The 20,427-nt window shown below is 52.2% G+C and overlaps 2 protein-coding genes across 2 annotated transcripts in view; both read left to right on the forward strand.

Annotated features, from left to right (window-relative positions):
• The first annotated feature begins 1,195 nt into the window (after window positions 1-1,195).
• On the forward strand, window positions 1,196-13,163 carry MCM2 (minichromosome maintenance complex component 2). Its single transcript, XM_038186043.2, has 16 exons — window positions 1,196-1,328; window positions 1,754-1,944; window positions 2,444-2,619; window positions 3,113-3,376; window positions 4,367-4,586; window positions 4,893-5,100; window positions 5,727-5,861; window positions 6,073-6,264; window positions 7,282-7,375; window positions 8,024-8,274; window positions 8,453-8,579; window positions 8,711-8,823; window positions 8,946-9,188; window positions 9,958-10,140; window positions 11,135-11,290; window positions 12,158-13,163. The coding sequence occupies exons 1-16, from the start codon at window positions 1,323-1,325 to the stop codon at window positions 12,266-12,268; spliced, it is 2,670 nt and encodes an 889-aa protein (XP_038041971.2). The 5' UTR covers window positions 1,196-1,322; the 3' UTR covers window positions 12,269-13,163.
• A 5,495-nt stretch (window positions 13,164-18,658) lies between these two features.
• The window catches only part of PODXL2 (podocalyxin like 2), a 31,979-nt gene continuing 30,210 nt past the window's right edge, over window positions 18,659-20,427 (forward strand). The window contains exon 1 of the mRNA XM_038186026.2: window positions 18,659-18,686. Coding sequence (XP_038041954.2) covers window positions 18,674-18,686 — 13 coding nt within the window. The 5' untranslated portion in view covers window positions 18,659-18,673. The remainder of the gene's footprint in view (window positions 18,687-20,427) is intronic.

Here is a 20,427-nt window from a genome sequence, read left to right on the forward strand (position 1 = left end):
AGCTGCTGACCAACTGCAGAGGCAGATGTGCTCACATTGTTTCAGAGCTACCCATGCCCAGAATTTTTTTTTTTTACCAATGCCCAGAAATTGCTAGGCCTGAATTTTCACCAGAGTGTTCCCGCTGGGCTGTACATCCATGCCCAGCTGCTCCGAGCTCAGTCCCACAGCTCCCCCTGTGCTGCAAGCTGACAGTTTGCAAAATCCTCGTGGTGTGCTTTGCTGGGAGGTTGTTATTTGGCTGCATTCACCCCAGGGACTCACATGGGACACTGGGCAGCTGGCAGGGAGTAAGAGTACGCAGTCCCTAGCACAGCGTAAGGAGCCCAGTCCCTTGCTGCCTGATTTTAGCAGCGCTTTTAGCTGCCCAACCCCAGCTCCAGCACAGGACCGCTCACAGCTGACAGCAGCACTGGGGTGGGCTGTGGTCCTCTGGGAAGGACAGACAGAAAAGCTGTCAGGCTGTCCGGTGCCTGGAGGGACAGTGGCACCCTGTGGGGAGGTAGCTCACGGCTGCATCCCTTGGGCCTCGCCAGGCAGAGCCACTTCACCGGCCTTCAAGCTGCTGTCCTGTTCGGCTGCCCCAAGGCAGGGGCAATCGTGGGCTGACCGTCCTGAGCTGCCCCTCCTGCTCCTGCTGTGCTGCATCTGCTTTGCTGTATGGGGCAGAATCGTCCCCCCGGCTCCTGGAAGAGGCCTTTGGGTCTGGGGTTGCCAGGTCATTTGGGCTCCTGCTGGCTCCTGTCTTAGGGTTTCTGTCCCACACCCGAGCACAGGTACTAAACACTGATTCAAAACCCTTTAGAGAAGATAACTCTCCAGAATCCAAACCACCTGCACTTGTGAAAAAGCCTGTGGCCGGGGCATTTTACCCCCTCGCATCCCTGCAGAGCAGCAGCCCGTGGCCACGCTGCGTCTCTCTGAGCTCCCCGTGCAGTTTGGGTGGGACAGGTGCCCCTCCTTGCTACAGGGAACTAGAGCCTGTGCCGAGTCGTTGTTAGGACAGACAGACTCATACCAAAAAAACCCTAAAAAGTCAAAAAAAAAAACCAAAAAAACCACAAAGCACTGGAACCAGCCCCCATAATTTCGGCGCAAAGCTCAATAAGGACAACGCTGGGTCTGGGGGCGCAGGGGGGTTCCCTCTCTGCCCCGGTGCCCCACAAACACGCCCCGCCCGCCCCCAGGAGGTGCCCTCATGCATATTCACAAGGAGTGGGCGTGGCCAGACCCGGGGCTCATTCATTATTCATGAGGTTTCGCGCGCTTTTGCCGCCCACGTGAGCTTCTTGGCGCGGAACGCGGCGGGGCAGGAAGGAGCTATGGCGGTGAGCGGCCGGGGGGGGCTCGGGGTGCCACAGCCCCTAGCCCCGATCCCCGATCCTCCCGACCCGGTTACTGGCCTGCAGGGTCCGGGGATCGGGTTTTAGGGGTTGGCGGGGGGGTGGTCGCTGCGGGCACCCCGAGGTGCTCGGGGCAGGGGGTGGGTGCGAGCCCTTTTCTGCTACCCTGGGGGTGGGTTCCCCCAAATTCCCGTGTATCCCCTTTAATATGTGCTAATTATTCCCATCCCCCCCCATCAGGAAGGGGGATCCACTGCCCACTAGCCCACCCGCTGTCCCCCTTTTGCCCCCCAGCCCCCGTCGGTGAGGCTCCTGGAAGCCCCGAGCCCCCCCTTTTCCTGCCCCGGTGGCTGGGATGGGGGTGTCCCCCAATCCCCCCAACCCTCACCACCCCTCTTGTCCCCTTGCAGGACTCCTCTGAGTCACAGGCAGCGGCCACCAGCCCGGTACGAAGCTCTCGGCGCGGCGATGCCTTCACCTCCAGCCCCGGCCGGGACCTGCCCCCCTTCGAGGATGAGTCCGAGGGGCTCCTGGGGACCGGGGGGCTCCCCGAGGAGGAGGAGGAAGAAGGGGAAGAGCTCATCGGGGAAGGGATGGAGAGGTAAGGGAGCCGAGAGGAGAGGGCTTCTGGGGGAGGTGGGGATGGGGTTTTGCTCATTTTTGGTGCAGCTGACACCATGGGAGCTCGTCGCTGGGGTGGGTGCCTCTGCTGTGCTGGGGGGTTCAAAGAGCTTCTGGTAGGGGAGAAGGGGCAGGACGTGGTGTGGGGCAAGTCCTGGCAGCACAGAGCGAATTGGAAGCCAGGAGGAATGTGCTATCATCATCCAGTGGGGAGAAACGTGGATCTGTCTGGATATGGGATGCACATCCAGCACAGTTCCTTGCTCTTGCAGGCATAAATCTGAAAGTTTTGTTGCTCAGCTAGGGCTGTCAGCGAGCTGGTGAACTTTACAGCACAAAGACTCGAATGCTGGCACTCATAACCCTGGTGCTGGAGCCCTCGGTACCGCAGGGCATCTCTCCATGTGTGCCTGCACAGCAGTACCCAGCGAGGGGCTGGAGAAATGCTTTCTGCTGATTCAGGGCTGTGTTTTTGCTAGGGACTACCGCCCCATCCCGGAGCTGGACGTCTACGAAGCAGAGGGCCTGGCCTTGGATGATGAAGATGTGGAGGAGCTGACTGCCAGCCAGCGGGAGGCTGCCGAGAGGGTCATGAGGCAGCGAGACCGGGAGCTGGAGCAGGGCATGGGCCGCATGAGGAGGGGGCTGCTTTACGGTAGGTGGAGATGAGCTTTAGCAGCCGGGCTGCTGATCCCTGTGTGCTCAGCAGGCTGTAAGCTGGTCCTGGTGGGCAAGCTGGTCGGTCACCCTCAGAATATACTGCAGGGAGGACTCCAAAGCTCTGGTGTATTTGGGATCTTTGTGAAATCTGAGGCTGTGAGGTTGGCTGGCCTCCCCTGTGCACGATCCCTTTCACTTGGGTTCCCTAGTTGCTCATTTGATGTGTTCTCCTGGTTATATAGCTGCTGCTGAAACAAAGTCAGGATCCTGGGCTTAGGATTATACACAGTGTATGCTGTGGAGTTTGGGGTTGGTGTTCCTATAGAGACTTCTGCAGGCTGGATGGGTGGGCCTTTTGTGCACTTGCAGGTCCCAAGGTTTGTATCCCAAGCGCCAGCCTCTTTGCTTCCACAGCCTGCGTAGTCTGACCGCAACTAGTCCAAGGAGTGGGAATCCCAACCCTGACAATTTGTCTTCCTGACCCTTAGACAGCGACGATGAAGACGAAGACCGTCCTTCGCGCAAGAGGCGGCTGGCAGAACGGGCTGCCGACGGCGTCGAGGAGGAGGATGAAGACATGATTGAGAGCATCGAGAATCTGGAGGACATGAAGGGGCACTCGGTGAGGGAGTGGGTTTCCATGGCGGCTCCCCGCCTTGAGATCTACCACCGCTTCAAGAACTTCTTGAAGACACATGTGGATGACCACGGGCACAATGTCTTTAAGGAGAGGATCAGTGACATGTGCAAAGGTAGGGCTGGGGGATCACAGGCTCACTTCTCTTTATGTGGGCTGTGGTACTTTGCAGTGATCCAGCCCCCAGGGGGTATTTTGCTCCCTGCCCTGTTTGTCTCAGACATCAAGTCAGCACTTTCAGAAACTGATGCTGATGGAGATAAATGAATAATGGAAACATCGTGACTGTCATCTTTGATTCTGACTGACTAATTAGAAGGCCCCTGGCATCTGCTGTTCATTAATATTCATATCCTAGAAATGCTGGCAAGAAATATGTGGGGCAGCAGACAGTGGTCTGCAAGCTCGCGATGTGAAAGAGACAACAATGACTTGCTGTGTGCGCCGGCTTCTTTCTCACACTGGAGTCTGGATTGTCCAGCGGGGGGACACAAACAGAGCCTCTGACTTTGAAAATCACGTCAGTGTCGCAGCATTGTATTGTAACCAGTCACTGACAGAAGCAATCATTAGGGCTGTTACTGATAAATTTTAGAAGCAGAAATTGTCACGTCTAGGAACAGCTTGTGTAGCTGCAATTCGTATTTCTTCACTACATTGAGCCAGAAGCTTGATTACTGGATGTGGGTCACTGTTAGGCAGCTAGCAAATAAGATTTTGTCCTGTCCCTTCCCAGGAACATCAGAGGCAGAAGGGTTTTGCCAACTAGTCAGCACAGTTGTTTCTCCTATTAACTTCTGTTTCTTGGAGGTCAGTGGGAGAGTTGTGTCGGGCTGAGGCTTACAAATCTCGGGAGCACTGAGCCTGAGAAATATCTGTGCTGAACTGGAGAGGAACAATCGGCAGTTTAGTACTCATAGAGAACTTGGCAGAAAAAAATGACTTAAACTTTTTCAAATTGTTGTCCCCCACACTTTTCAGGGAAGGTGCGGACATCTGTGAGGTGCAACTTGCAGGAAACAAGCTTTTGCAGGAAACTATCTTTTGAAAATTCCTTGAAGAGTGAGCAGGCTGAAAATAAATTCCATCCCTTCTTTTTCTTCAGAAAACAGAGAAAGCCTGGTGGTGAACTACGAGGATCTGGCTGCCCAGGAACACGTCCTTGCCTACTTTCTGCCTGAGGCCCCAGCAGAAATGCTGAAGATCTTTGATGAAGCAGCCAAGGAAGTGGTGTTGGCCATGTACCCCAAATACGATCGTATTGCTCAGGAGATCCACGTCCGGATCTCCCACCTCCCGCTGGTGGAAGAGTTGCGGTCACTCAGGTGAGCAGCAGAACCACTAGCAGTGGCTGAAGGGCTTGCAGGAGGCTTTGGGGTGCTCAGAGAACTAGTCTGCAAGCTAAAGTTCTGGATAAGTCCAACAGAATGACGAAGCTTCTAACAGGAAAAAGTCAGATTAAGGATGAACTTCCAGTGTCCCCAAAAGCAAAATACAAACCTTGGGAGAAAGCTCCTACTGAGAGCTTTTTCTTAGGAGGCCTTTGACAGTTATGCCTTGGAGCAAGAATGTGCTTGGGGGATGTTCTGCCCTCCGTGCCCTGCAAGCATCCAGCATCTCTCTTTCCTCAGGCAACTGCACTTGAACCAGTTGATCCGGACCAGCGGAGTGGTGACGAGTTGCACAGGGGTCCTGCCTCAGCTCAGCATGGTCAAATACAACTGCATGAAGTGCAGCTTCATCCTGGGACCCTTCTTCCAGTCCCAGAACCAGGAGGTGAAGCCCGGATCCTGCCCAGAGTGTCAGTCTCTTGGCCCCTTTGAAATCAACATGGAAGAGGTAAGAGATGCGGGCACGGGGCTGTCTGCTGGTCCTGCCCTGGCTGCTGCTGTGCCTGTCCCTCCCTGCCCTGCCTAGGATCTCACCCTCTGAAGGGGCTTGGTGCTGTGAGAGGGGCCTACTGCTATAGCCAGGGGACTGTGAAGATCTTCTCTATTTGAGATGTTAACCTGAATCTGCCTGATTTAGCAGTCAAAAGTCATTTTTCTTGCATACACAAGCTGTCCAGCTCTCCTCCTTCCCAGGCTAGGTCAGTATTTCCAGAGCTACCAGCTAAGGAAATGAGGGGACTGTAGCAAAACCCATAGCTTCTGGCTCCTCTTCTTTGCTTTGATATTTTCAACTGTCAAGAATAGTGTCTTCCTCCCAGGAACTGCTCTGGGATGGACAAGCACCACAGAAGCTGAAGCCTAGGGGTCAGATGTGAGGGGAAAAAAGCTTTCTTGCCACCATCGTTGTCTGTCACAGGCTAGAATTTCTCCTCACAACCTCCATCTTCCCATAGTTCTCTACCCAAAATATAGTAAATCTTTTGAGTGGACCTTTTTAGTGAGGTGCCTTTGAAAAGCATTGGCAGTGCTGATGCTATCCAGACATGTTGAGTAACTTTAATTTTGTTGCTGCAGACGGTCTATCAGAACTATCAGCGCATCAAAATCCAGGAGAGCCCTGGCAAGGTAGCTGCTGGCAGGCTGCCCCGCTCCAAGGATGCCATCCTCCTTGCTGATCTGGTTGACAGCTGCAAGCCAGGGGATGAAATTGTGAGTATGTTGTTGAACTTGAGTATGGGGTGAGCACGGAACACTTCTAAATTCTCTGATAGGTACATCAGTAATTGTGTCAGAGGGGATGCAGGGACAAATCATCCTCAGATATGTTTGAGCGGCTACTTTCGAGACGGGTATCTTAAAATGGAAAAGGGGGGCTGGTTTTCACCGTGTAGACACTGATACACCATCTCCTGGTTCTCAGGAGCTCACAGGGATCTACCACAACAACTACGATGGCTCCTTGAACACTGCCAACGGGTTCCCGGTGTTTGCGACTGTGATCCTGGCCAACCACATCACCAAGAAGGACAACAAGCTGGCTATCGGGGAGCTGACTGACGAGGATGTGAAAGTGCTTGTGGGTCTGTCCAAGGATGAGCAAATTGCGGAGAAGGTGGGTCTGCCTCAAACAGCCCTTCTTTTCCTGCTGAGAGCCAGCCATTACCTGGTTGGATCAGAAAGTGAGGGAAGGTGTCAGCTGGCTAAATACTAGCTAGAAGAAGTTTTAGAAATCCCAGTTCTAAACGCTTTTCTGGTCCTCTGTATCTCTGACAGCTATTGACGAGCATGACTTACAAGAGGGAAGCAGATATGACACTTCCCTTGTGCTTTTGGGGGTCAAATTCTCTGTTTCTACCTTCCTCTAAGCCTTCCACGTCACAACAGAGCTGGAAGATGAGGGTGAGAGGCTCTGACACTGCTGGACTCTGATCATTATTTCCTCACACTTTGCTTTCAGGATACGGGAAGAGAAAGTATTCTGAGGGGCCAGTGCCTGCATATCCCTTAAGGAGGTGTTATTACTTAGCTAAGCTGTGACTGAGGTCTTGGCTTTGCTTCTCTCTGCATGCTGAGGCCTGAATCAGTACTCACAAGAAACAAGCTGCTGGGTTGGTGTGTGTACAAACTCACTTGAGTCAGGTTTAAGTTCTCTAGTAAAGGGACTTAACTCTGTTCTCTCAGTCCTGTAGTTCTTACATTGATGGTGCAGCTCCTGGTGGGTAGAGCAGCTTCAGGACTGCTTTAAAATCAGTAGTGTCTAGCATCAGCCTATTATCAGAATAACCTTGAGAAAATAAGCCAGTTGTTTGTAGTATTTGACCATGATGACAATTTGTGTACGGCACAGCCCATCCAACTACTGTTGTGTGCAGTGAGTAAGTCTCAAACTGAGTCAAGGTCTCCAGCTTCACGGCAGCTGGTAACAGCCCCTGTGGTGTGTGCTTTGTGCACAACACAAGTATGGAGGCAGTGGTGGCACCTTCCAGCCCTGAACTATGAAATCTCCCATGTTCCAGCAGTTCTGATTTTTGAGGCAATTTTAGGGGACTCATGATGGTTTTCATGCCATTTTCTGCCCAGACTGCGAAATGGCATTCCCTAGGCAACTCTCTTCTGCTCTTCCTTTCAGATCTTTGCCAGCATTGCCCCGTCTATTTACGGGCACGAAGATATCAAGAGGGGTTTGGCTTTAGCTCTGTTTGGTGGAGAGCCCAAAAACCCAGGTGAGCGTCCCTTGTGTTCTGTTGCTTGGGGCTGCTTCATGCAGCTGGAAGCAAATGGAAATGGGTTTGTCTGCACTGGTGCAGGGAGAGTGGTTGGAGTTGTCCGTGTGTCTTGGTGAGAGACAGGGTAACAGGCTGAGGGGTATCTCTGACTGAAGTGGCTCTTTTTATCACAGTGAAAACTCTGGTGTGGGAGTAGAAACGCCTAGAATAAAACCAGCTCCTGCTGCAAACCTGGGCAAGTTTTTATCCCTCCTTCTCTAGGAGGATGCCCCTTTAAAAGTTTGATCTTTTGGTGTCCTGATTTGTTATGTCCTTAGAAGAATGTGTTCAGCAGGCTTAGAAACACTGCCTTACACTTGTATTTAGAAAGCTGCTGTTGCAGTGGAAAGGGAGAAGCTCTGCTTTGGATTCCCAACACTCAATATTTGACCCTTCAGTACGTTAGTTCTTCTTGGAGCTCTAAACTATAACAAAACACGAGAGCATCCAAAGCTGGTTTTCTTTTTTCCCTCAGCTTCCCTGTGAGGTGGTTTCCCTGAGTACACTTTGCCGTCCCCTCAGCTTTGTGGTGGTCAGGGCAGGGTTGCTATCAGGCCACGTGCAGAGCACTGAGCTGCCTGTGTGTCTCTCCCATTGCTGTTTTAGGTGGCAAACACAAAGTCCGTGGTGACATCAACGTGCTCCTCTGCGGGGACCCCGGTACTGCAAAGTCACAGTTCCTAAAATACGTGGAGAAAGTGTCCAGCAGGGCCATCTTCACCACTGGCCAGGGTGCTTCTGCCGTGGGTCTCACAGCCTATGTCCAGAGGCATCCAGTCAGCAAGGAGTGGACTTTGGAAGCTGGAGCGCTCGTGCTGGCTGACAGAGGGGTCTGCCTGATCGATGAGTTTGACAAGGTGAGTCCTGGCTGTGCTGTGGAGGGCGTGGCTCCAACCTCTGTGGTGAGGAGACTGTAACTTGGGGTGCAGTTTGCTGTGTGTTCAGAGCACCCCACATGAGCTAATTCTCCTTGGTGCGTCAGGCAGTGGTGCATTAGAGTTTGGTTCACCTCACATCATCCTTGCTTTCTTGTAGATGAATGACCAGGATAGGACCAGCATCCACGAAGCCATGGAACAGCAAAGCATTTCCATCTCCAAAGCAGGCATTGTCACATCCTTGCAAGCCCGCTGCACTGTTATAGCTGCTGCCAATCCCATAGGTAAGCGCTGAGAGACCACAGGCCCATCGCAGGCCTCCAGCATCAGTCCTGTTGTCATGAGATCTATGTTTGCCTCAAAGCTTCAGCCCTGAAGCCCATGTTTGACTTGAAAGTTTGTCTCTGTGCCCCAGGTGGTCGATACGACCCATCGCTGACTTTCTCGGAGAACGTAGACCTGACGGAGCCCATCATCTCTCGCTTTGATATCCTGTGCGTGGTGAGAGACACGGTGGACCCTGTGCAGGTACAAGCGGTGCAGTGAATCCGAGTTTGTGGCAGTGCTGTTGGGATGCTCAGCTGCTGTTGCTCAGAGTTTTGCTGCCTAGTGGGCATCCTCAGTTCTGTTCCTCCACTGTTTCCTTGTAGGATGAAATGCTGGCCCGGTTTGTTGTTGGCAGCCACATCAAGCACCACCCTGGAAGCAAGGAGGCAGTGAACGGGGACTCCAGTGAGGTTATTCTTCCCAACACATACGGGGTCGAACCCATTCCCCAGGAGATCCTGAGGAAATACATCGTCTATGCCAAGGAGAAGGTCCACCCCAAGCTTAACCAGATGGACCAGGACAAGGTGGCCCGGATGTACAGTGACCTCAGGAAAGAGTCTATGGTGAGAATACTGGGAAAAGGGGGAAGAAGTATGCATCTAGATTGTAAATCAGCCTGTGGCTGCTCCAGCACATGTTGACACATTCTAGCTATTCGTGTCAAAAGAGTCTGTGCCACTTTTTTGTGAGAGACAGGCACACGCTACAGTGTCTGCTGAACAGACGATTCTTCATCTAAATGCAGAGGCTTGCCTGTGGGTGATCCACGGGCTGATGGGCTGGACACATGTACTAATTCCTGCCAGGGCAAAGTCCTCATGTTGTGACTCAGTCTGGCAGGCCCACAGGAGATGTTTCTATTTGTTCAGCCCCATGTGCTCCTGGTACCTCACGAGGAGCTGTTCTGTGTAGAAATACCCTCTTCTTGTCTGGGGGATCTTTCAGGCTCAATTCATCCTCTGCAAGTGCAAGTGGATTTTTTTGAGGTCAGAAGAGGATTATGGAACCTTGGGAAAACTTATGGGTTTTTAGAATGGCCTTTTATTTCTCTTCCTGGCTTTTTGTTTCTCCTTGCTGGAGGTAGCTGGGGATTGGTGTGCCTGGAAGGCCACTAAGCACTGGCAACGAGGGACCCCACGAAGCATTCCCTCATGCTGCTGAATTAAAATATTGACCACAGGCTCCTGCAGCATGTGCCAGCAGGTGGCAGTGCCTCCTTAGCCTGAGACAGTCCTTGAAGGGCCAGGAGCAGCTGCTGCCCCAGAAGCCGCGTGTCTTGCCCCAGGTCTTTTACCCTTCAGTAAGGAGCTGCTCCTTCCTCCCCCTCCTCAGGCGACCGGCAGCATCCCCATCACGGTGCGGCACATCGAGTCCATGATCCGGATGGCCGAGGCTCACGCCCGCATGCACCTGCGGGATTACGTGGTGGAGGACGACGTCAACATGGCCATCAGGGTGATGCTGGAGAGCTTCATCGACACGCAGAAGTTCAGCGTCATGCGGAGCATGCGCAAGGTGGGTGCCTGGGGGCTCGGCTGCAGCCCCCTTGGTGGTGCTGGCTGCGGGGAGAGGCTCCTCCAGGCCCTGCAGGGTCTGCCCTGCACAGGCAGGCATCGTGTCTGTGTGAAGGGTATCCTGAGTCTGGAGGCACTGCTACGTGACCGCCCTTTGCTAGTGGGTGGTGGGGTGTGCAGGGGCTCTCTCAGGAGCGCTGTTTTATCAGGGCTGGGGATGAACACGAGTCCTGACCTGTGCCCTGAGCCCCTGTGCCCAAAGCACAGTCGTGTCTCTCCTCCTTTGACACCTTTCCTCCTGTTTTGTCCCAACACTCCTGCTGCTACTGCTGCCAGGTGATCGAGCAGGCAGGCAGTTTCTTCACATTTTTTTTTAGGTCTTTTCAGGGGACAGTTAACCCCATTGCAGCCCACACCGTGACTCGGTGCACAAGAGCCTGCCTGCGCTTTTCTCTGCGTGGCAGGGCCTGGCTCTGAACAGCTCTTGGCTGGCTGCAGCCTGGCATCTGTCCAGAGTGCCTGCCCTCAGTCTGGGTGACTCGTGGCCTCTCTGTGTGGCTGCAGACAGCCAGCCGGGCACAAACGTCTGCTGGGCAGGCACGGGGTGGTCTGGGTTAAGAGAAGCAGCTCTACCCTTCCTCAAGGGCTGCTTCCCCCAGGGGCAGCACGCCTCTGCAGCCGTGTCCTCTCAGCCCCTGGGAGGCTCCTGGGCTGCTGCTGGGGTCCCTCCTGAGATTTTGGATGGGCGTCAGAGCAGCTGGTGGAAAAATACCTTGGCTGATACAGGGCTTTGTTGAAACTGCACTTGCAGGTGGCTGCTTGGCAAGGCTGAAATCCCTAAGGAGACTCTGAGGGTGCAGGTGACAGTGGTGTCATTTGGTTCCCCTTGTGCTTTGTGGGAGGAGGGGGTTGGTTGGTGTCAGGCACGGGAGACCTGCAGTGCGGCACGCGATGCCTGACCCTCCTGGCTCACCTCTTCTCCTCTCCTCTGCCAGACGTTCTCCCGCTACCTTTCGTTCAAGCGAGACAACAACGAGCTGCTGCTGTTCATCCTGAAGCAGCTGGTTGCAGAGCAGGTGATGTACCAGAGGAACCGCTATGGGGCCCAGCAAGACACCATAGAAGTCCCGGAGAAGGATCTAGTGGATAAGGTACGGGCTTATCCTAACAAGCCTTCTTTGGGGTTGGTTCTCAACCAGAGGTGCTGTCAGACAGGTAACTTCCTGAGTCAATGTACCAGAAAAAAATGGTGTTAATCAATTCAGCCCAGAATCAGGGCAGTCTCATCTGTCTCTAGTCTAGGAGTGCCGTGTTCTTCCTCCTTGCTTCTCATGCCCATCCCATAGAAGTTTGGGGTTGGAGCGGTAAATCCTGCAGTAAGGCTGGTGCTTTGCAGGTGAACGAGGACACAAATTCCCTGGTGCCCACATTTGAGGAAGCACTGAGTAGAAAAATCTGCTTGTATGAATTTTACCACTCCCTCCTGAGGCTCACTGTCCTCCTCCTTGGTGTGTCCCCACCCCGGTGCCAGGGCTGTGTTCCTGACTGTGCTTTTCTGTGCAATGCACTGACCTTGCTTGGCACTAAAGCAGTACTCGATTCCTGGGTTGGTGTTTTTCTGGTCCTTGCATTAAACAAAGAGAGTAACTGCTCCTTCCAGAGCCACCAATTTGTTGCTGAGAGATATCCTACAAGACTGTCTCCCACTGAGTGAGGACTGGGAAGTTTTGGATAACAGCTGTGTATAATAGTCATGTTCTACCTCTAGTGGAAGTAAAAGGACAAGCTGAGAGCAGGCAGATGCTGAGCCAGCATCCTCTCTTCGCTCAGCTCTGCCAATGCTCCTTCCTCCTGACCTGCAGTCTCCCCTTCTACTGCAGTTCTGGTTCCCGCTGAGCAGAGCAGAGATTGCTGACTGTCAGATTTTGTGAGGACTCTGCTGTGGAAAACCACATGGTGCTTTTTATTTATTTATTTTTGAATAAACATTTACCTCTTCCCTCACTCTGTCCTTTCAGGCCCGGCAGATCAACATCCACAACCTCTCCACCTTCTACGACAGCGAGGTGTTCAAGATGAACAGGTTCAGCCGGGATGTGAAGCGAAAGCTGATCCTCCAGCAGTTCTGAGGCTGGCACTGGTGCCCTCCGTGTGCTCCTGCAGGACGAAACCCCTGCGCTGCTGCCCCCTGGACACGCTGCAGACATCACCAGCCAGAGGGACTTGGCTCCACGTTCTCTTGCTTGCTTTGTGCCTTATGGATTAAGGAACTGCTGAGCTGCCGAAGCCCTTGTAAATAGTGCAGAGTTAAGTAGTTAAATGCCCAGCCAAGTCCGTTTAGCAACTTTGTTCGCTGTTCCGCCTTGTAGATGAGACCAACAGCGAGAGAATTGCTGCCCACATAGGCGGCGTGTTTGCTGTTTGTTTGTCCCTAGTTGTTAATGGGCTCATCTGCAGGAGGGACGAACAGGAGCATTTGAAAGACATTTGTCTGCCTTGCCCACGTCCCTTGGATTTCAAGCACCCTCGGGGATTCTCTTTTCCCAGCTCTGGCGACTGTGCAGCCTGCTGGGTGATAATTGAGACTGCTTTCAGCTCTCCACGAACCAGTCAGCCTCTCAGCTCCAGACCTTTGTGCCTGACACTTGACATTTCCCCAGGTGCCCACGTGGGCTGACCTCGTGCTTGGGTTGTGCAAGGGAAAGGGAAGACACAGGGAAGATACGAAATAAAACATAACCTGTTCTCGTGTTAGGGGTGACCTGAAGAGGCAGTGGAAGTGCCTTCCCAGCATGCTGGGGCAGTGTCCAGATGCCTCAGGGAAGGGGCATCCCCTGCCTCACAGGGTGTGAGCTCTGTACCACTGTCAGCAGATGCGAATTTACAGCTGGATCCAAGTGCTGGCACCTCACGAACAGCATCTCACACCCGTGTGCTGGAGGTGTTCCGGGAGGGTGGAATGGGCTGAGTATCCACATGCAATTTTCTTGCTGTGTGCAGTTTTAATACATTTTTTTCTCAATACCTTTGGTGTTTCCTCATTTTTATTTTATTTTATTATTTTTTGGAAACTCCTGCAGCCACACAGGGAAAGGAAGAACACAACTGCCCGCCCTGAGGCTGCATCAGCTGCTCAGCAGTTTGCTGCTGGGTTTGGGGCTGGGTACAAACACATCCTCTGTTTGCTCCTCGAGTTAGTGGGAGCTGCCTGTGCGAAGAGAGGGAGAGAAATCCTGCTGGGGCTGGTCTCAGCTATTGCACATCCTCGTGGAGAGATACCAGGATGCGGTTGTTCGCAGCACAGTCACATGAATGCTGCTGTTCCCATCCATTGCTAGCCTGCAGTGGCTCCTTCCCCATCCTGCCTGCCTCTTGGAGCTCTGCTCCCCCTGTGGGACTGTCCCGTAAATGTTCCTGTCACCTTGAGACTGCTCCATCACAGCATCCAGCTCCCAGCTTCCAGTTGTGGGTTAGACAGCCTTGATCTTACGTCTTGGATTCCAGCCTGGGAGAAGCAGTAAACCCTCTCCAGGGCTTACTGAAGTGAATGTGCTTTGCTTGGCTAGACATGGGGACTGTACAGCATCTCCAGCCTCCTCCTGCCTTTGCTGGAGACAATTTGTAAACTGGCTGCTGCGATTCTGGGCTGGCCAAGCAGACATGTCCCCGGCTGCCAGCATTGTAGAGTTTTGTCATGGTGATGTGCGTGTGTGTCCTCTCAGCCTGGTTGTTACTCGGGAGCTAGCAGTGCTTGAACCCTGCTGGGGGCTTAGCACATGACTCTCAGCCTGAAACTGGCTCCGCATGTTGCCTTTTCTGTCTGCCAGCTCCCTCCTGTGTATTTGTTTAACTGTTTTGGCTGTTTTTTTCCCTTCCCACTGGGTCTCTGTCTACCAGGGCTTTCCGCGGGCAGCCCACAGAGTCACTTTCCTGGCATGCGCTCCCTGCCTGAGCTCGCCCTTTGCCCCCCAAATTTGTGCGTGGGTCAGGTCTGTGCTGGGGATGGCAGTGCTGCCTTGTGCCTGGGGCCACGGGGTGAGGCCCTGCCTAAAGCCAGCGTGGCTCCTGAGGTCTGGGCACAGCACTGTCAGCACCTCACCTCCTAAAACCAGAGGACATAGACGGAGGCAGTTCCTGGGGAGAACAACCCCGAGCACTTTGCAAGCCATGTCCAGCTCCACGGGAACCCACAGACCTTGCTGGAGAAAGTGCTGGCCCTGAGACAGCAAAGCCAGCCGTGAGCAGGGATGCCACGAGCGTGTCCCACAACGGGATTTGTGTCATTGGGATGAGGGGTGGATGTGTGAGGAGAAAGGCTGTGTGTAGCACTGGAGAAATACAAAATGCTCCCTAAACACTTACAGCCTTATGAAGCCTCTGCTGTGCACATAGTGTCCTGGAGTTAAGCACGTGGCCAATCACATTACTGTGAACCATGAGAGAATAGCCAGGAGCAGATGATTTTCCCAGCTCCTTGCCCTGTTGCTGGACAGGGCTGACGACAGCCACCCTTCCATTTTGTCCTACGATTTACTCCTGCCTCGTGTCCTCCAGCCCCACCTCACTTGACACAAGATGCGAGCTGTGGCAGCAGAGAGGCGCTGCTGTCGGAGTCACTTCTCTCCCCCTGCCTCATCTCGAATCTTCACTGCAGAGGCAGCTCTGCCTTTTCCACCTTGTGCTGCCAGCATCCAGCAGAGCAATGAATTCTTGCAGCTGCGCCCTTGCTAATGTTGGCATCAGCCGCTCAGCGGAGTGTTAATGCCAGTCTAAAGGCATGCTCCTCCTCTCACGGCCACTGAGCTTTTCAGGTTCCCTGGAGCAAACTTTGGCTGCTGACAGCATCAGGTGTCTGCTCCGGACGGGTGCAGATGGGGTGAAAACAGACGCTGCTTTGAACAAGGGCTGCCTTGCCCAGGGGCATGTTCCAGCTGAGCGTAGCAAGGATTTTACTGCAGGGCTCCAGAGATCAGCAAGGCGAGCCACGCTCTCGTGAAAAGAGGAGCTGCTCCCCTGACAACCCTGGCTTTAGCCAAGCTTGAGTACTTGACTTCTCGCTGCTGAGATTCAAATGGTGCATGCTCTGACAACCTGGGGCAACAGCGAGGTCTCGGGGAGGTGAGGTTTGTCCAGAACAGGCTGTGCCTGGGCTCAGCCAGGAAGGTGATGAGGAAGCTCCCTGCAAAGCAGAGCTCTGCGAAGCCAGCAGTGTCCCTTCTGGTCATCATCGCCCCCCTTGGGACTGTGGCTGTTGGCAAATGCTGAGCCAGACAGGCTTGGGAGAGCACCTTGGTTTGAAAAGGGCACAGTGGGCCAGATCCTGAAGCAGTTCAATTTGAACGTGCTGTGCACACCCCTGGGAGAACAGCACGGCTCTCTGCTGCTCCTAAAAAGCTTTCTGACCTTAGCCCAGGATGGAGCATTCTGGCGACAGAGTGCAGTCCTGAATATATATATATACACACATACACAATGCGTACATACACGAGCATGTGTCTGCACATAACCAGCTAACTCGTGTGAGGGTATTTGAAGAAAAGGAGACAAACTCCTCCTTTTTGCCAGCCCTTTTTTATCTACTGAAAGGGTTTGGAGTCTCAATAGCTTCTGCTTTTACTGTGGTCATAACCACCACGCTGTATCTGCAAGCCTAGGGTTGTATCCTGTGTGCTAGCAGCTGTTGCCCAGTCTGCTTGTCAAATGGCAGCTGCTGGCTGAGCAGGGGAAGTTCGACCCATTTCCCCCAAACTACGCCACATTTCCCCCCAAATTAATGCCATAGCCACTTGGAAAAATTAGCATATGCAGCATTTCTGGACCACCATTGATTCAGTTTCTCCCATACCTTGGCTGGAACTTGACCTGTCCGTCTGTGTGCTTACTAAAGAGCTGTCCAGAAGCTGGTTGAGGACTTCTGCAGTGCAACCGTGCTCCAGATGGAGCAGTTGTGTCAGACAGTGTCATCTCCCTGTCCCAGAGACCAGCCAGCTGCAGCTCAACCAGGAGGGACAGTTCAGGCGCTTGTGGCTCTGTCTTTGTTGAATTCGGCTGACCTAATTAGGCGAATTCCAGCATGCCAGTGCTGAGCCCTGAACACAGGATGGGAATACCTTTACAGAGGATATATCTACAGTCACAGGTGAGCAGACAGACACCCCCCATGCCATGCTGCAGGGAGATGCACTCTGAACTTCCTGGTATTTTTCCATCTCCTGAGGTACTTTACTACTTAACAACGCAGAGCCAAAATTGGATCAGACTTCTGCTGTATTTTGCATCTATTATGCAGTTCATGCTGCCATGACTGATTTAATGTCTCCATTATCATGGAGCACTGGCCTGCCAATGACTCCAGCCATCCAGCACGCTCCTCGGCCATAACTAAACATCTTCAGGGAGCCTCGAGGGGCTGCTGAGCAATGCATCTTTAGAGCAAAAGCTCCTTGGAAGCAGGCTGTGCTTCTTTCTGCTCTGCTTGCAAGTCACTTCCCACTAAAGGCAAAGTGGGGCTGTGGGGGGGAACCCATGGGAGCTGCCAAGTTTCTCTTCTGGCTTATCTGGTGCTCAGGGGGACCCGAAAGTAACTGCTCTGTGTGAGAAATGCTGAGGAGCTTCAGTCCCATAAAACCACATGGAAATACAGCTGTAGGAGTGCCAGTGGGCCCTATAAGACAGGGCATGGCCCTCCTTAGAGGCAACAGAAATCAACTCTCTTCAGGTGCAGGCTACTCCCCAGACCCTGGGGTTGTCTGCATCCAGCTTAGCCAGCTGCTAAGAAGCCAAGAGTTTCTCTCAAGACAAAATTGGACTTTTCAGTTTACTAAGGAAAGATATAACCCACCTCTAGCTTCTTTCCCAAGACAATACCTTGCTCAGTAAGGGATAGAAACTCCCCTCACTGTGTGAAGGGGAAGGTTTATGTTGTCTGGGCCCTGAGGGTATTGGTAGGCCCGAATTGCTCTGACCAGCCTCACCTGTGCTCACCACCCCACACCCACGGCCCAAGGTCTCTATTTAAGCTCAGCCTGGGGGGTCCCTTACTCTTTTTTTTGAGTTATGAGGTAAGTGATGGGTTTATGATTAGGGCTGATGCTCTTAGAGGTCTTCTCCAACCTCATTATGGTGTTGTCCAGCTCAGCTATGCCTGGCTATGCTCTGCCTGTAGCTTTGGGCTATGATCTGCTATCTGGTTCTGTCTAATCACTGTGGACCTGCCCAGTGGCTGGTGATGGTTGCCTTCATCAGACCTCACTGGTCTCTGGACCAGTTCCCAGCTTTGGTATTGGACTGACTTCACTGACATGAGCTCTGCTCAGTGTGTGGGCTTCTGTCTGAACCTGACTGCTATCCCTGGTCAGCTCTGCTTGCTTAGGTGTCCCTGTCATGCTAGCTGTGTTACTGTACTCAGTTCCCCAGTGGATGATCCTTAAAACCTACATAGCAAGGATTTGGTGGTTGCTAATGTGGACCCAGGTTATGCCTCTAAGATATGCAAAGACCAGTTTTGTGCCTTGTCACTAACCTCCTTGTTCTACTGAGCTTTAACCTGCTTCTTCTCCTGTTCCAGCAAAAAGCTTCAGGAGGTCTGAGGTTTGCCTGCCCTCCAGGCATCTAGTGTTCTGCATTTCTGCAGATTTCTCCATCACTCTGCAACCCTTTCCAGAAGGGCATTTGGTCTCTGCCTAGGAACTGAGTTGCTGTGCTCAATGCAGAGATAAGAGTTCTCCAAGCTGTGTTGTGCAGAAACCCAGCTTAAATGATGTGAATAAGCCCCAAGAGACCAAATACTTTCTGCTTCCTAGCTGGAAGCTCAGTAGTCACCCCTTGAGTGAGCAGAGGGCTGTGACCACCCCTTGCATGCCTGCTGCAGCACAGCAATGTGCTTGGGCTGCTGCTTCTCTGGGAGAAGCCCTGTCCCTATGGCTGTGAGGAAACTTGCTTTGGCTTTCAGCTGGAGAGCTGTCTGCCTCTTTGCCTCAGGTGGCTCTGTTAAAGGTTATTCTGGCCCCTTAATCAAATTCAATATAGCTTTGTTTTCCTCTGCCCTCTAGGAGTCCGCAGGGGTTTGCTGTCAGAGCCTCCTGCAGGAGAATGGCCTGGCTGTTAATGCAGCAGTCAGCTCTGCTTTAGAGGGGAGAGAAATGCAGCGCTTCAGGGATGGGAAGCAGCAGGGGCATGTGAAAAGTGGGAGTAAAAGTAAAGCACAACTTGTGTGTGCTCTTTCACACCTTACAGCAGGGGCTGGGAAGCAGGCAGGACTGGTAACAGCGCTGTGTCCCAGGTGGGTAGCGTGCCTTTCCCTAAGGGGAGGAAGCTGGTGTGAAGAGATGAAGAAAGGCTCAAAGTGATGCAGAAAACCTTGCTCCCACTCCTGTGCTCTCAGTGGAACAGATCCCGCTCCCCTCTAATTACAGCACATGCTGGAAGGCATAAATGGCTCCAGGTCACTCCTCTCAAAGTGTTTATTATACATCTTTCCCCACAGGATTTTGGATGAGAGCAGAAGGTGTGTGTTTTCCCCATAGAATGCCTGCATGCCTGGGCTAGGTAAGAATGGAGTGGGTACCTACCCCTGCTTGGTGCAGTCAAAATCCTTGTGTTTGAGCATTAAAAAGGCTACTCAGCAAATAAGCTTATATAAATCTTGTCAGAGACTCTGGAATAAATTTAGGAATGCTGCAACATGGGAGAGGTTAAATCCTTCCTTGTTCCCGAGGAAGGAGAGGCTGGGCAGGGGACTCTCAAGCTTCCCTGTGAAGGGGGGATGAGATGCCAAAAGGCTGCGCAGCTTCACAGTAGTTGGGGTTAAATTGCGTGGTGTGCCACCAGCCTGCTGTGTCACAGAGTCTCTGTCCCAAAAAGCCAGAGATGGAATTAACTGGACATAGTCTGAAGGTAGTGTTTTTTGGTGTTTTCTTTGCACTGAGAATGGCCACGGATCCCTTTCTGCTGTATGATAATTGTGAGCATGCAATGGAAGAAGTGTTAAACCTTTTTCTTGGTACTAGTGACATCTTGCCATTTCTAACACTGCAAGAACTTAACATCTGACTGCTTATTTGTTTTGCTTATTGTTTATTTTCTTGCTCTGCTGAGCAAGGGCAATAGATCACTTTCATCTTTGTAAGTGAATTCAATTTTGCTGGATTTAGGAGAATAAAACATCTTACCAGCATATTTCAAATTAATGTGTTGCTTTTTTTTTTTTTCTAAACTGGAGTTTCAAAACAAGTTGTATTTTTGTTGAGATTAGACTTCTATTTAATTTGCTTTTAATTAACAAGTCCTAGGCAGCAAATTCTTTCCTTTAGCTATCACCTCATTCCTCTACTTCAGTAGTATTTGTTTGCAAGTATCTTGGAACAAAATGTGACCCTTAAATTGAAATCGGAAAGCTGGCTGAATTTCCTGGAGGCAAAAGCTGTTACGGTAACTTATGGGGAAAGCGGCAGCAGGATTTTCAGTTTTGCCAGCCTAAAATACACGCTTGCTTTTTGATTCGGTCTAATAGACGTAGCTGTGAAATTGAACAATTTGGGGGAAGAACAGCAAAGCACAGATAATGGTAATACTGATAAAAGTTCCTCCCAGTATCACTTCTCTGAATAGCTTTGAAGCAGCTATAAAAAGCATTTAGTGCAATTGCAAAGCCCCTTTTACCGGTGCTCTGAACGTCGTTGGAGAACGTACCCCAGGTAGGGAGGCTGGAGAAGATCAAATGAGAAATGACAAACCTTTGCCTGTAAAGCTGCCAATACCTCGGGAGAGCTGAGCCAGCCGTGCCTATCCAAGGGAGCGTACGACGAAGACATGGGCTGTGCTGGGTTTAAGTTCATGCTGTTTTTAAAGAGCACGGGTGTTGCCCATCTCTGCTGGCAACGCTGACCTGGCTGATCGATGCGGCCACAAATTTTGTCTCATTTTCTTGTCTAAGATGCATCTTCTCCTTTCATACTGCCTCTTTTTTGCTGCTCAGTGGGAGACCGATATGCGATGTCAAAATAAATCCACACGGCACCATGAGCCTCACAGTAAGCGTGCACAGTGCCGTGCCAGCGTGGTTTCCTCCCCTCTGATGCAGGGCCGGGTAATTCATGAGGGTGTCTGCGCTGCCTTTGATGCCATGGGGCTGCTGCAGACACTGGATCCAGTTTCTAAGATTTGGGGGCTGGATGTGGCAGGGTCAAGAGATCTGAAAGGCTCTTAGTTACCCACTTGTAGTAAGCCACCTGCATGCAGAGACAGCCAAATTACCAGCATAAAAGTGAAAAATGACAAGAGTATTCAT

This window comes from Anas platyrhynchos, chromosome 13 (genome assembly GCF_047663525.1).
Source record: "Anas platyrhynchos isolate ZD024472 breed Pekin duck chromosome 13, IASCAAS_PekinDuck_T2T, whole genome shotgun sequence".
In the NCBI taxonomy this organism is placed as follows: Eukaryota; Metazoa; Chordata; class Aves; order Anseriformes; family Anatidae; genus Anas; species Anas platyrhynchos.